Raw genomic sequence first — 14,465 nt, 5'->3', positions numbered from 1 at the left:
TCATTGTACAATATTGCTATTACTGTGTACAATGTTCTCCTATAGAATTAGCATTTCTAGTGCAATGTTGAATAACAGTTATGATAATGGACAGGCTTGTTTCATACTAGATTTTATTGGACAGGCTTCAAGTTAATTCCTATTGCAGATAATGCATATTTTTGGTTTTAGAGGATACTACTTATTTTAAGAAAACCTCCACTGATTTTTATACTTTCTAGTGGTTTTAATAGGAATGAGTGTTGTATTTTGACTAAAAGCTTTTTATGTATCTATTGATATAATTGTATAATTTTTGTTGATTTTTATATTAATATGTTCAATTTTGCTTATAATTTTCCAAATACTGAACCATATTGGGTTCTAGATTCTGTATTTCAATCCTCCCTAATTTTAGTGTATGACTTTTGTAATGCATTGCTATAATTTTCTTTCTAGTATTTTATTTAAAATTTTTGCATCAGTATTCATTAAAGAAATTGATCTATAGTTTTCTTCATTTGTTTTTACTCTCCCTGGTTTAGATCTCAAAATACATTTGTTTCATAAAAGAAATTTTGTAGGGATCCTTTACCTATTTCTTCAAATAATTTATATAAAATTGTGATTAATTGTTTCTTAAATGCTTGGCAGCATTCACTTGTAAATATATCGGGTACTGGGTATTTTTTCCCAGGGAGTTCATTAATTGTTTGTGCAATTTTTCCTCATTAAGGTAAGGTTTTTAATTATTCTATTTCCTATTCTAATATGGGCCCTCTAATATAGGGCGTTTGCATTTTTGTAAATATTCATCCCTTTCTCTTAGATTGCCAGTTTTAATCGACATATAATTAGGCAAAATAATAATAATTGCTTTAATTTTATTTACATCGAGGTCCATTTACCTTTTCATTTTTGATATTGGTAATTAGATTTTCTTCTTTTTAAAAATCAAATTAACTAATGATTTGTATATCTTCTTCCCCCTCCCCTCCCCCAAATAAAACCAGCTCCTACTTTTATTTTTTAATTCAATATGTTTTTTTGTTAGTTAGTTTGTTTTTTAGTTTCAACTTTATTAACCTCTCCTTTGGTTTTTCAGGATTTCCATTTTGGTTTTCAAATGGGCATTTAAATTCTTTTTCCTGTGATTGCCCTCATCACAATTGTATACCCAATTCATTGACCTACTCTTTCTCTCTTTTATTAACTTAAGTATCTAGAGATATAATTTTCCCCCTAAGTACTGTTTTGGTAATGTATCACAAATCTTGGCATGTTGTCTCATTATCGTCATATTCTTTAATGAAATTATTAATTGTTTCTTTGATTTGTTCTTTGACCTATTCATTCTTTAGATTAGTTTATATAATTCCCAATTAATATTTATTCTATGATTTCATAGCCCCTTATTAAATGTAATTTTTAATTGTATTATGGTTTCCAAAGGGTACATTTAACACTTCTGCTTTTCTATATTTGATTGTGAGGTTTTTATACCCTAATATGTAGTCAGTTTTTATGAAGGTACCATGTACAGCTGAGACAAAAGTATACTCCTTTCTACCTTTTCCAAGATTCTATTCATTTTCTTGATTTCTTTCTTATTTATTTTATGGTTATATTTTCAAGCTCTGAGAAGGAAAATTCAGGTCCTCCATTAGGTGGAAATTTAGTTTGTATTTACTATATTTGAAATATAGTTTATATTTATATTTATATATCTTTTAATTAGGACTACTTTTTTTTGAGATCTTGACTACTTCTGTCTTTTATACTTCAGTGGAAGCATAATGGATTCTATTCCAGATCCCTAATTTAATTCTTTGTGTATGTTTCAAGTATATTTCTTGTAAACAACCTATTGTTGGAATTTAGTTTCTAAGACATTCTGCCACCTACTTCTATTTTTATGGGCGAGTTCATCCCATTCACATTAACAGTTATGACTACTAACTATATATTTCCCTCTATCCCATTTTCTTTCTTTCTTTATCTCTCTTTTTTTATCCTCTCCCTCTTCCCAAATCTTGACTACTTTCTTCCTTTATCTTCTTTTTCTTGTACTCTTTTATTCACCTTCTCTTATTCTCTTCCCCACCTTCTTTCCTGTTGAGTAAGATAGATTTTTATACCTAATTGAATATGTGTATATATTTTATCTCTGAACCAATTTTGATGAGAGTGAAGTTTAAATATTCCCCTCTCTCCTTTCACCCATCCACTGTAAAAGCTCTTCCTTTTTTATATTTTTCTTTTTTCCTTTTATATATTTTTATTTTCACCATTCTTCCTTTCCCTTTTTTCTTTTTCACCAGTCCATTTTTTTTTTACATTATCCCAATATAATCAACTCACTCCCATGCCTTCTGTTCTTATAAGTGCTTCTGACTGCCCTAATAATGACAAAGAGATAACATATATTATCTTTACAAATAGAAATGTAAACAATTTAATCTTATTGAGTCCCCTTATGATTTCTTTTTCATTTTTATCTTCTTTATACTTTTCCTGAGTCTTGTATTTGAAGGTTAAACTTTCTTTTCAGCTCTGGTCTTTTCATCAGAAATGCCTGGAAGCCCATTTCATGAAATATTCTTTTTTATTTCCCTTGAAGCTTCACATTTAATTTTTTAAAAAAATAATAATAGTCTTTAATTTTTCAAAATACATGCAAAAATAGTTTTCAACATTCACCCTTGCAAAACCTTGTTTTCCAGATTTTTCTCCTTCCCTCCTCCCTTTCTGCTCCAATCTGCAATTCTTCTAAACATATTTCTTCATTTATTATGCACAATTGCATCTAGTTTTGCCGGGTATGTTATTCTTGGTTGTTATCCTAAATCATTTTCCTTGTCGAATATCATATTCCAAGGCCTCTACTTCTTTAAAGTGGAACTTCTAAATCTTGTGTGATCCTAAGTTTGGCTCCACAATATTTGAATTGTTTCTCTCTGGCTGCTTGAATTTTTTTCTTTTACATAGAAGCTCTAGAATTGGGTTATAATGTTCCTGGGAATTTTCATTTTAGGATCTATTCAGAAAGTGATGAGTGGATTGTGATGACCGCGTATTTTAAAATCAACCGGAGTCAGGAATTCAGGTTAGGGGAAAATCGTCAATCTTTATTCTCAGTGAAGAAAGATCGGAGGTGGAAGAGAATGGGCAATAGCAATGTGTGTAGCTGAGTCAAGAAGTTAGCTAGACCAGAAGCCACACGACCAGCAGCTACCAGAATAGAACCCAGGCCCAATCTCCTCCAGCCTATCTTCCTGTCTCTCTGCCTCCATCCACCAAAATCATCATTTCCTATACAACACATCAGGACTTGCACAGAGAGTGGGTGGGGGCTATTCTTTATCTAAGCATGTATATTAATATAGTCCAATTACTATTTAGCCTCACGTGCTTGGGACCTCAGTGCATCAACTCAAGCCTCAGCCCATTACAATGGATTCTTTTAATTTCTATTTTATCATCTGGTTTTGGAATATAGAAGTCTTCCTTTATAATATAAAGTATTATATAGATTATTATATATTAATATATAGATATTAGATATATAGATATCTATATATAGATATTATATATAGAATATATAGTTTTCTCCTTTGTAATTTCTTGATATGATGTCTGTATTCTTTCTTTGATCATGGCTTTCAGATACTCCAGTAATTCTTAAATTACTTCCCTTGAACTATTTTCCAAGTCAGTTTTTTTCAAAGGGATATTTAACATTTTCTTTTATTTTTTATTGGTTTGACTTTGTTTTATTATTTCTTGATGTTTTATGGGATCATTAGCTTCCACTATCCCAAATTTAATTTTTAAGGAATTATTTTTTTCCAGTGAACTTTTGTATCTCTTTTTCCATTTGGTTAATTCTGTTTTTTAGGGTATTATATCACCAGTATTTTTTGTGCTTCTTTTATTAAATAGTTAATTTTTTTTCAGAATTTATTTACTTCACTCTCATTTCTTTAATTTTTTCTATTGCTTTTATTTAACTTTTTTTTTTTTTTTTTTAGGAGTTTTTGTTCTGCTTGTGTCTGATACACATTTTTCTTTTAGGCTTAGCTGTTTTGACTTCATTGTCTTTTTATGAAATTATGTCTTGATCTTCCATGTCACCATAATAGCTTTTTATGGTCAAGTTCCTTTCTTGTTTACTGGGCCTGGGCCCAATGCTAGCTCAGGGGTCCTTTGTAATCTCATTCTGACCAGTTACCAGGTTCCTTACCACCTCTGGTTTGAGAGCTCCTGCAACTGCTGCTTATATTGCTACCACCTGATCCCACCACTGATGTTCATCTATGTAGGTGCTGTGTCAGCCTCCACTCCTGTGTTACAGATTGCTCCTTCCAACCTCTTAAGTTGTCTTAGGCTCGAATGATGTCTCACCCTGACCTTCTTGGTTCTGCCATTCCACAATTTGGTTTAAAGGACTTAATTTTAAACTTGTTTAGAGGAAAATGTTGGGAGAGCTCAGCTGCTTCTACTCCACTATCTTGGCTCTGCCCATGGAATTAAAAAATTATATTTTGTAGGCATAAATTAACCTTCTGACTCTACCTGTCCCTGGTGAAATAAATGTGTGACCATGAAAAATTTATTTTATTATTTTTAATTAACAAAATTTTACTTCCTCCTCCTCTTCTCAATTACAAAAAAAGGGGGAGGGGACCACAAAATCGTTTTGATAAATATGCATAGTTAAGCAAAATTCCAACATTGACCATTTCTCTCTCTCTCTCTTTTTCTCTATTTTCACCCCGCCACCCCCCCCCCCCCCACACACACACTTTGTGTGTGTGTGTGTCTCTCTCTCCCTCTCTCTCCTCTTTCGGTGTGTGTGTGTGTGTGTGTGTGTGTGTGTGTGTGTGTCTTTCTCCTGTTTCTATTTTTTCTCTCTTATGTACACACAAGCATATATGTATGTATGTGTGTATATACATTATACATTTTATATACACACATGCATACATATATACACATCCCTTTGAACTTTGTCTTCTATCACTTTTCTGTCAGGAGTGAGTATCATGCTTAATATTCTGTCCTTTAGACTTTTAGTAAGTCATTGCATTGATTAAAGTTCTTAAGTCTTTCAGAGCTGTTTGTCTTTATAATGCTGATGTTAATTGTAATATTAACTTTCTGGGTTTGCTCACTTAACTGTATCAGTTCATACAGATGTCTCCACGTTTCTGAAACCATTCCTTTCATTGTATCTTACAGCACAATTATGTACCACAATTCCTTCAATCGTTTCTCAATTTTTGGGCACATGCCCTCTAATTCTTTGGAACAATCTATTTTTAAAAAAACCCATCTGCATGGCCAACCTTCACAAAAGAAACATCCTGTTTCCCTCTGTGCTGGTTAGGCCACATCTGGCATGTTTTGCTCAGTTGTGGATGCCAGATTTTAAGGAGGAAGACAATCAGGGTTGTGAAGGATATTGAGATCACTGAGTGAACATCAGTTGAAGAAAATGGGAATATTTAGACTGGATAAGGGGAGATTTAAGTGGGAAAATGAGAACTGTCTTCAGTATTTGAAGGGCTTTTATGTGGAAGAATGTTCTGTTTGCCCAAGAAGGCAGAATTCAGAGCAGTTGTAATAATAACTGACATTTATAGAACTCTCTGTGATTGTTATCTCCTGTCAGCCTCACAACAACGCTGGGTGGTTGGTGCAACATACAGCATTATCTTCATTTTACAAATGAAGAAACTGAGCCACAAATAAGTTAAGTGACTTGTTAATGGTCATACAAAAAGGATTAGAGGAAGGATTTGATCTCATATCCTCCAGGTTAAAAAATGAAGCTGTTCTTCCATGTGGCTTTTCAGAAACTAGAAGTTGTTCAAAGGAAGATTTAGTTGATTGAAGGAAGAGCTTCCTAAAGCTTTTAAAAAGTGGAATGGGAGTGATATCTCTTCTCTCCCTCCCTAGACATTGTTTAAAAAAGGCACATTGATGACTTATTGGGGAGAGGAGATTATGAATTACTCATGAGGTAGCCTCCTTGCTCAATTAGGTTCCTTTCAACCCAGAACTTTTCTGATTCCAATTTTTTTTTCGTTCCAGGAGGGGTGACTTGTAAAAGGCTACATTTTCGGGCATGCCATTGAAGCACTGGTCAAACAAGGCCCTTGGTCATTCACTGCTGGAAGTAGCAGTTTCAGGGACTCTTCTCCATGGAGTGTTTCAAAATATCAGAGTAAGTATTCTAGTAGACACTGATCTGCTAACTAAATTAGATAATTTACATTGCGTATTTGAATATTGTAAAATATCTTACCAACTTATTAGCGGTTCCTTTCTGGAATGTTTTGGATACACAAAACTATATATACTACCCTATACCATAGCAATATCTCTATTTCAGTAAAAAAAAAATTGGTAGGCTTACTTGAAACAAAGCTAATCACTAATGGTAATAGTTCTTTAGGCAAGAAAATAGGGGTAATCTAATTCAAGATATTACCAGTGCCAGTAAGCCAGCCTTTTTTGGTGGTAGAAAATTTAATGCAAAAAAGAGTAATGTTACCAGCAGGATCTAGGTAGTCGTACAGTGGGTAGAACTCTGGGCCTAGAGTTAAGGACAACTTGAGTTCAAATTCAGATCAGACACATACTGATTGTATGATCGTGGACAATTCATTTAACTGCTTTCTGGCTTGTTTTCCTTATCTGTAAAATGGTCATAATAATAGTGCCTACTTCTCAGAGTTATTGTGAAGAAAGGATGATACAATATTTGTAAATCACTAAGCAAACCTTAAAACACTCTAGAAGATTAGTAATACTATTAATATAATGGTGACTATCCTGGGATCAACTTATTTCATATACAAATATGTAGTATATGTGTATGTATGTCTATACAGGGTGTCCTCCAAAGTTTTAAATGTCTTCTAGTTGTTACATCTTGTAATTGAAATAAGACTTTTAGGCACTCTTTATATATTTACCAGTCTCTGTCTCTGCCAATTTTTCTTTGTTAAAATGTCTCTGTTTCTCTGTGTGTCTCTGTTTCTTTCTCTCTCTCACATACATATACAATCAGTTAAATACACATTGAGAGATTCTCTCTTGTGCTTTTAGACCTATATGTCCTCACATTTTTATCATTCTCCCACAAAGATCTACTTTTCTTCTGATTCAGTCTTGAGTCAGTCTTGATGATAACACTGGGAACTGTTGCTTTTGTATATTCTGCAATACCAGGTTTGATATAGGGGAGAATTTAAGCTTTTGGAGGAAAACTCAGGTCAGAAGCAGCAGGATTATGTGGTGGATTAAAATCAGTGTTCATTCTCTTTGGATAAGTATAACCAGCATCCAGTAACCGTTTATTAAGCATAGGAGACTATGTTCCTGGTACTGTGCTAAGTAAGCATGGAGTATATACAAGAAGAGGCAAAGGGCAGTCCCCACCCCTAATGAGCTCAGAATCTAATGAGGGAGACAACAAAAGATAAATTATTATTCAAATATGCTTTGTACAGGATAAATAGGGAATAATAAACAGAGGGAAGACACCAAAATTGAGAAGGGTTGGGTAAACCTTCTTGAGAAAGTAATTTAATTGGGGATTTAAAGGAAATGAAGGAGAGCATTCCAGACATGTGGGACAGCAGGAATCTGAGACAGATGGAGTGTCTTGTTTGTAGAAAAGCAAGAAAGCCAGTGTCATTGTATAGAACAGTATGCGACAGGGAATAAGATATAAGAAGATATAAAATCTTATTTTAAAAGTAGAAGGAAGACTGTGATATGAAGGGCTTTGAACTTGAAATGGAGGATTTTGTATTTGATCCTGAGATACCAAGGTAGTTTACTGAGTAGGGGAGTGACATGGTCAGACTTTGGCAAATGCATTGGAGTGGGGTGAGACTTGGGGCAAGCACACCCACAAGCAGGCTATGGCAAGAGTCAAGGCTATGGCAAGATGTGGACTTGCAGTAGAGTGGCGACAGCATCAGAGGGGGAAAGGGAGAGAGGAGGTGCTTGGCCATCCGCACTAACAGCTAATTCTGTGGTATCCTGAACCCTGGGAAACCGACTCCACCTCAAATGCAATGGAGAATGAGTGCTAGTATTTGGCATCCATCTGCCAGGTGCTGATGTCTTGTAGGATGGGAATTGATGGTGCTCTCCTAGATCAAGAGAGAAGGTCAACATAGGATCAGTGATTCATTTAATTCATGAATAGTTATTATTTGCGCAGCAATAAATTAGTATATAAAATTATATATATATATACACATGTGTGTATGTACATACATATATAAATTACATATGTGTTTTTACATATGCACATACAAACACCGTCATTCCTCAATTTTCTTTGTTTGCGTGTATCCTTTTTCTTTTAATGAGCAGAAAATTTAAAAATTCTGGAGTGACTTAATTCTCCTGAGCACATTTCCAGCCAGCCATCTGTTACATGCTTAGCGAATATAATCTCTATTTTAATATCAGCCTGAGACAAAAGTAACTAGGAAGGTTCTATAAAAATAAGGTCTTGTATTACAGAGCCAAACATACGTGACTTTTGGATCATACACTTGTTTTGAATTAGCTCCTTTCCAGTAATAGCCCATCATGGCGATTGTTGACATGAAGCTCAAGGAACCATTTTAGTCCAACCTTGTCATTTTACAGACCAGGAAACTAAGACCCACAGGGGCCTTGAATGAATTGCTCATGGTCACTAAGCTATTAGAGAAAGGATTTGACACCAGGAACACTGATTTCCAGAGCCAGAACTCTTTCTACTGGACTTCTCAACCTCCTTAATGATCCATGGAAAGCTTTTAATTCCACACTGACAGCCCAATGCCATCCAGCAGGGTTCTGGCAGCCCTTCACAATTATCGCTTGGTGTAACCTCAGAAATACAAATGAATTGTTATATTTGCCTAAGCAATACATAATTAAAAGGCTAAATCTGCTGCCAAAATAAATAGAATATTCCAAGGTCAGATATAAATTACTTTGTTCCCACCTCCTCTCCCCATCTCACATCTTTGTACCCATCTATTATTAAAGATAATTGGGAGTTGAATATTTATTTGAACTTATGCACATAACCATATATCCAAGGTCAGTAAGGATAATGAAGGACCAATAGGGAACATTTTTATTTTATTCATTTATATATATATATATATATATATATATATATATATATATATATATTTTATTTTTTTTATATATATATATATATATATATATATATATATATATATAGCTGCCTAACTAGGAGAAAATATGTGATTTAGAACAGGAAGAAACCATAGATATCATGTAATTTAGCTTCCTGTTTTTACAAAAAATAAAACTAAGAACCAGAAAAGTTCAATAATTATCCCAATGTCTCATAGTTAGTAAATAGCAAGATCAAGACTCACTTGTAGGTCCATGCTAAGTAACAAATACTTAGGAGAGGATGAAAATAGACCTGTGATGTCACTAGGAAATCTGATTTCCTCATTTTTTATTATTGTAAATAAATATTAACCACAAATGAATATTTATTATTCCATATTGGGGCATCTAGGTGGTGCAACGGGTAGAATATTGGGCCTGAATTCTAAAGACCAGTGTGCAAATGTGACCTTATGCACTTATTAGCTTTGTGACCCTGGCCAAGTCACTTAACTAACCCCATCTGCATAAAACTAGAGAAGGAAATGGCAAACTACTCCAGTATCTTTGGCAAGAAAACCTTAGGGACAGTTGTTTCGTGGGGTCATGAAGAGATGGACATGACTGAACAACAGCAACAATAGGTTTTATACTAGGAGGGAAAATCCTCTGTCAATTTAGATGAGTACTTTCTCTGTAATTTATAATCATGGAATGTTGCCTGAGACACAAAGGTTAAGTAATTTGGGATTACTTATGCTTGTATGTGTCAAGAGGCAACATTTGAATCCAGTTCTTCCTGATTCTGAGACCAACTCTGTAGCCACCACTCCACCTTTATATATATGCATGTTTGTGTATATGTGTGTGTGTGTGTGTGTGTGTATGTATATGTATTTATATGTATATTTTTTTTCTCTTCTTAAAAATGTGTCTTTTTTTTTTTGCAAGCCTTTGGTTCTCAAGACTTAGGCCCTCCTTATTTATAATAGGGATGTCTTATTCTATTTTTTGGCTAAGTGAATGAGTATATAGCCAATTAGGTATTAAAGAATGTTTCATTAAGTGTCAGAGCAAAAAGAGAAAAGATTTTCAACTGAATGCCCAATTACTTTGTATTGATGTAGAAGAACAATCTATCTGTAGAGTTTTCTGGTCCTGAATAATATTTTATGCTTGATTTTCCCTTCTATTCTATACTGTTGTTGTTGTCGAACTGTTCAATCATTTTTTAGTTGTGTCCAGCTTTTCATGATCCCATTTGGGGTTTTTCTGGTAAATAGACTGGAATAGTTTGCCATTTGTTTGTCTGGCTCATTTTCACAGATGAGAAAACAGAGGCAAAAAGGATTGTGATTTGTACAAGGGGCAGCTAAATGGCCCAGTGCATAGAGCACCAGCCCTGGAGTCAGGAGGAGCTGAGTTCAAATCTGGTCTCAGGCACTTAACACTTCCTTGTTGTGTGACCCTGGGCAAGTCACTTAATCCCAATTGCCTCAGCAAAAAAAAAAAAAAAAAAAAAAAAAAAAAAAAAAAAAAAAGAAAAAGAAAAAGAACAAAAAACAAGATCATACATTTAGTAAGTGTTTGAGGCCAAATTTGAACTCGGCTCCTCCTGACTCCAAGCCAGATACTTTGGTCACTGCTTTACTTAACTGCTCCTCCTTTTCAGTCTAACACTCTTTAAATTTCTTTATTTATCTGAAAGAGCCCTTTCTTTTATGGGCTGTCAAGCCCTGCAAGAGGCTATTTGAACCACAGTCAATCAATCAATCAATTAATATTGAATTTAAGCTTCTATTATGTATATCCCTGGCTCTTGAATAATTAGTATGATGCCACATCATACTAAGTAAACTATGTCTGATTCAAGTCCCTTGATTTTTATTTTAAGAAAGCCAGAGTTGTTGTTTTAACTTCTTGGATCATGTTGGGAGAAAAAAAATCAGAGCAAAAGAAAAAAAAAACATGGGAGAGATAAAAAAACAGAACAAAAAAAGTGAATATAGCATGTGTTGATTTTCATTCAGTCTCTTTAGTTCTTTTTCTGGATGCAGATGGCATTTTCTGTCCAAAGTTGGGATCCTGTTGGGATTACTTTGTATCACAGAACCACTGAGAAGAACTAAGTTTTTCATAATTGATCATCACACATTCTTGCTGTTATTGTGTACAATGTATTCCTGGTTCTGTTTGTTTCACTCAACATCAATTCATGTAAATTTTTCCAGGCCTTTCTATAATCAGCTTGTTCATCACTTTTTTATAGAACAATAATATTCCATTACCTCCATGCACCACAGCTTGTTCAGCTATTCCCCAATTGATGGGCATCTACTCATTTTCCAATTCCTTGCTACCACAAAAAGATCTGGAAAGCATCCTTTTTAAGTATTTTGTTGTTATTTAGTTACTTTTCATTCATGTCCAACTTCATTTGAGGTTTTCTTGACAAAAATACAGGAGTGGTTTGCCATTTGCTTCTTTGATTCATTTTACATACAAGGAAACTGAGGCAATAAGTGAATTGACTAGGGTCACACTGCTAGTGTCTGAGGCCACATCTGAATTCAGGAAGACGATTTTTTTGGACTCCAGGATTGGCACTCTATTGACTGTGCCCACCTAGTTGCCCCCTTAAGTAAATACATTTAAGAAATTGAAGTGCCTGCTTTATATGTCAACTTGGGGGAAAAAACTATCCAAACTTCTTTGTTAATATTCTGTTCACTGACAGAATCTTTCTTTTCTTCACAGAATCTTCACGTTGCCTTTTTCCACCTAAGTCTGGGCAACAAAGACGTATGCAGAAGCTGAGAATGAACGTGCAAACCCAGCTTGATTTGAATGGTGTGATGCTCTCAGGGATCCCCTAAGCGTCCCTTAGAAAAGCCCTGCTGGTGGAGAAGGCCGCCGAAGACAGCCCAACGATGACCAGCCAGCCTCCAGAGGATGCCGCCGAGTCCCCCGTCTCTGATGAGCTCGAGTGCAAGATCTGCTACAACCGCTACAACCTGAGGCAGAGGAAACCCAAAGTCCTGGAATGTTGTCACCGCGTTTGTGCCAAATGCCTTTACAAGATCATCGACTTTGGAGACTCCCCCCAGGGCGTCATCGTGTGTCCTTTCTGCAGGTTTGAGACCTGCCTGCCTGACGACGAGGTTAACAGCCTCCCTGACGACAACAACATCCTGGTGAACTTGACTTGTGGAGCAAAGGGGAAGAAATGCCTGCCAGACAATCCCACGGAGCTCTTGCTGACCCCCAAAAGGCTGGCCTCCCTGGTCAGTCCCTCCCACACTTCCTCCAACTGCCTGGTGATCACCATCATGGAGGTCCAGAGAGAAAGCCCCCAGTCTCTGAGCTCAACTCCCGTGGTGGAGTTTTACAGACCCACCAGCTTTGACTCTGTGGCTACCGTGTCCCACAACTGGACAGTGTGGAACTGTACCTCTCTGCTCTTCCAGACATCAATCCGAGTCTTAGTTTGGTTGCTCGGGTTGCTATATTTCAGTTCCTTGCCCTTAGGGATCTACTTACTGGTCTCAAAAAAAGTCACCCTTGGAGTTGTCTTTGTCAGCCTTGTCCCTTCGAGCCTTGTTATTCTTATGGTGTATGGTTTTTGCCAGTGTGTATGCCATGAATTTTTAGACTGTATGTCATCACCTTCCTAAGAGATGCTACAAAAATGAGCAATTTGATATGCTTTGCCATGTTTGTAGTTTAAATCATTTAAATTTTATTTTATTTCATTTTTGGTGTTCTTATTTATGATGTTTCTAATATTAATTGGCATGTTAATTACATTTTAATGATCTGTTTTCCTCATCAATCTGTAGCCTTTGTTTTACTTATTATTATTATTTCTTGGACACTGATAATACAATTTGATACTTCATCTTGGGGGTTGGGCTTTAGGAAAGAAGCAGATGTGCTCAAGTTAAGCCTTCTTGGAGCTCCAAGGAACGGTGTCTACTCAGAGAAAGAACAGAGCATATTAATTAGTTAAAGTTGTTACACAGACACCCTACTAGGAAGGAGTACATTGTGTAGCAGCAGAGATTTTGCTATAAAAGTTGTTACACAGACACCCTAATAGGAGTGGAATAGCAGCAGAAATTTTTTGCTATAAGTTAGTGATGAATTGGGTTCTCTTTGCATAATCTTCTCTGTGATGTTTATGGAATGAGGGCATGTTAGTCTGCTTTTAAGGTGTACATTCCCCATTGATATTTCTGTGGCTACCATCCTTTGAATCACCCATTCCCCTTGTATTTCTTTTCTTTTAATATCACCCTCTATTATTTAGTGTGCAATTCAAGGCATCTGTCTCCTCTGCACATTTTTCCTGTTCCTAAAAGCCCCCAGCTTCATTTTGCTGAGCTGCTCTCTGCTATTGCAGAATTCTCTGTGAAAACAGTGAGAAATTTGAACCATTGGAGAATTGGCCATTTGTTCTGAAAGCACTATTAGTCCCCAGATTTTGTGAACCTCCACCCTTTTGTGAGAAGTACTAGAGGCTGTTTTGTTTGTTTGGTTTTTGCTTCGGTATGTTTGATCTTTTATCCCATTACTCCTTCAACTTCTACTCCCCATCATGAGAAAAATAGTTCTCCTTTTCTATTGATTCCTATAAGGTGAGGAGAAAGGGTGATTTATCAAACAAAATTTAGATCTTCTTGCTTTCCTTTCCCCATGCCCTACCATTCTCATTTCACAAGACATTGACTTAATTGATTTAATTTTCAGCCTTTGGAGATGGAAGATGAAAAGGTCCTTCTCATCGTAAAGAGTTGAGAACATTTATGTTTGTTTTTCTATACTGAATAGCAATAAAAATATGAAGGCTATTTAGGTTTCTGTACATGAATGCTGTGTCTTCTGTGGGTAGGTACTAGGAGCAAATAATATGCAGAGCTAAAGCCTTTGCTAGTGATACACCCAAAGGAACTCAAGCAATGGTCATGGAACTGAAGGAAATTGTCTATGACTGCATTGGTTGCTGTCCCTGATGGTCTAAAATTAGAGCAGTCTAATTTATAAAGTGGGGTCGAGTTCTTATGCACATTATTTCAGTGAAAGACATGGGTTAATATGACTTGATTGAAGGGACCATTTTTCTTAAGGTAGGAGAAGTTGACTTTATATTTCTGAGAAGAATTCTTTAGCTCATTTTAGGTTTTAAAGTGTACTATGTCAACTGGAACTAGGTGTACCCAGTGGAAAAAAGAAACCTTTTTAAAACCCCCTGATTAGTATATAACCATGTTTTTGGGTTTTTTTTATTTGAAGGAGTATTATTAAGATACTAGTTATTCTAT

The 14,465-nt window shown here is 35.4% G+C and overlaps 1 protein-coding gene across 3 annotated transcripts in view; it reads left to right on the top strand.

Annotated features, from left to right (window-relative positions):
- Positions 1–12,950, top strand: part of RNF182 (ring finger protein 182) — an 83,159-nt gene extending 70,209 nt beyond the window's left edge. For all 3 annotated transcript variants that reach the window (XM_031946828.1, XM_031946830.1, XM_031946829.1), the window contains exons 3-4: positions 6,076–6,208; positions 11,902–12,950. In XM_031946828.1, the coding sequence (XP_031802688.1) occupies positions 12,075–12,818 (744 nt within the window). In that variant the 5' untranslated portion in view covers positions 6,076–6,208; positions 11,902–12,074 and the 3' untranslated portion in view covers positions 12,819–12,950. The remainder of the gene's footprint in view (positions 1–6,075; positions 6,209–11,901) is intronic.
- The last annotated feature ends 1,515 nt before the right edge of the window (positions 12,951–14,465 follow it).

Source organism: Sarcophilus harrisii, chromosome 1, assembly GCF_902635505.1.
Source record: "Sarcophilus harrisii chromosome 1, mSarHar1.11, whole genome shotgun sequence".
Lineage (NCBI taxonomy): Eukaryota > Metazoa > Chordata > Mammalia > Dasyuromorphia > Dasyuridae > Sarcophilus > Sarcophilus harrisii.
This window is presented reverse-complemented; position numbering and strand designations above follow the sequence as displayed.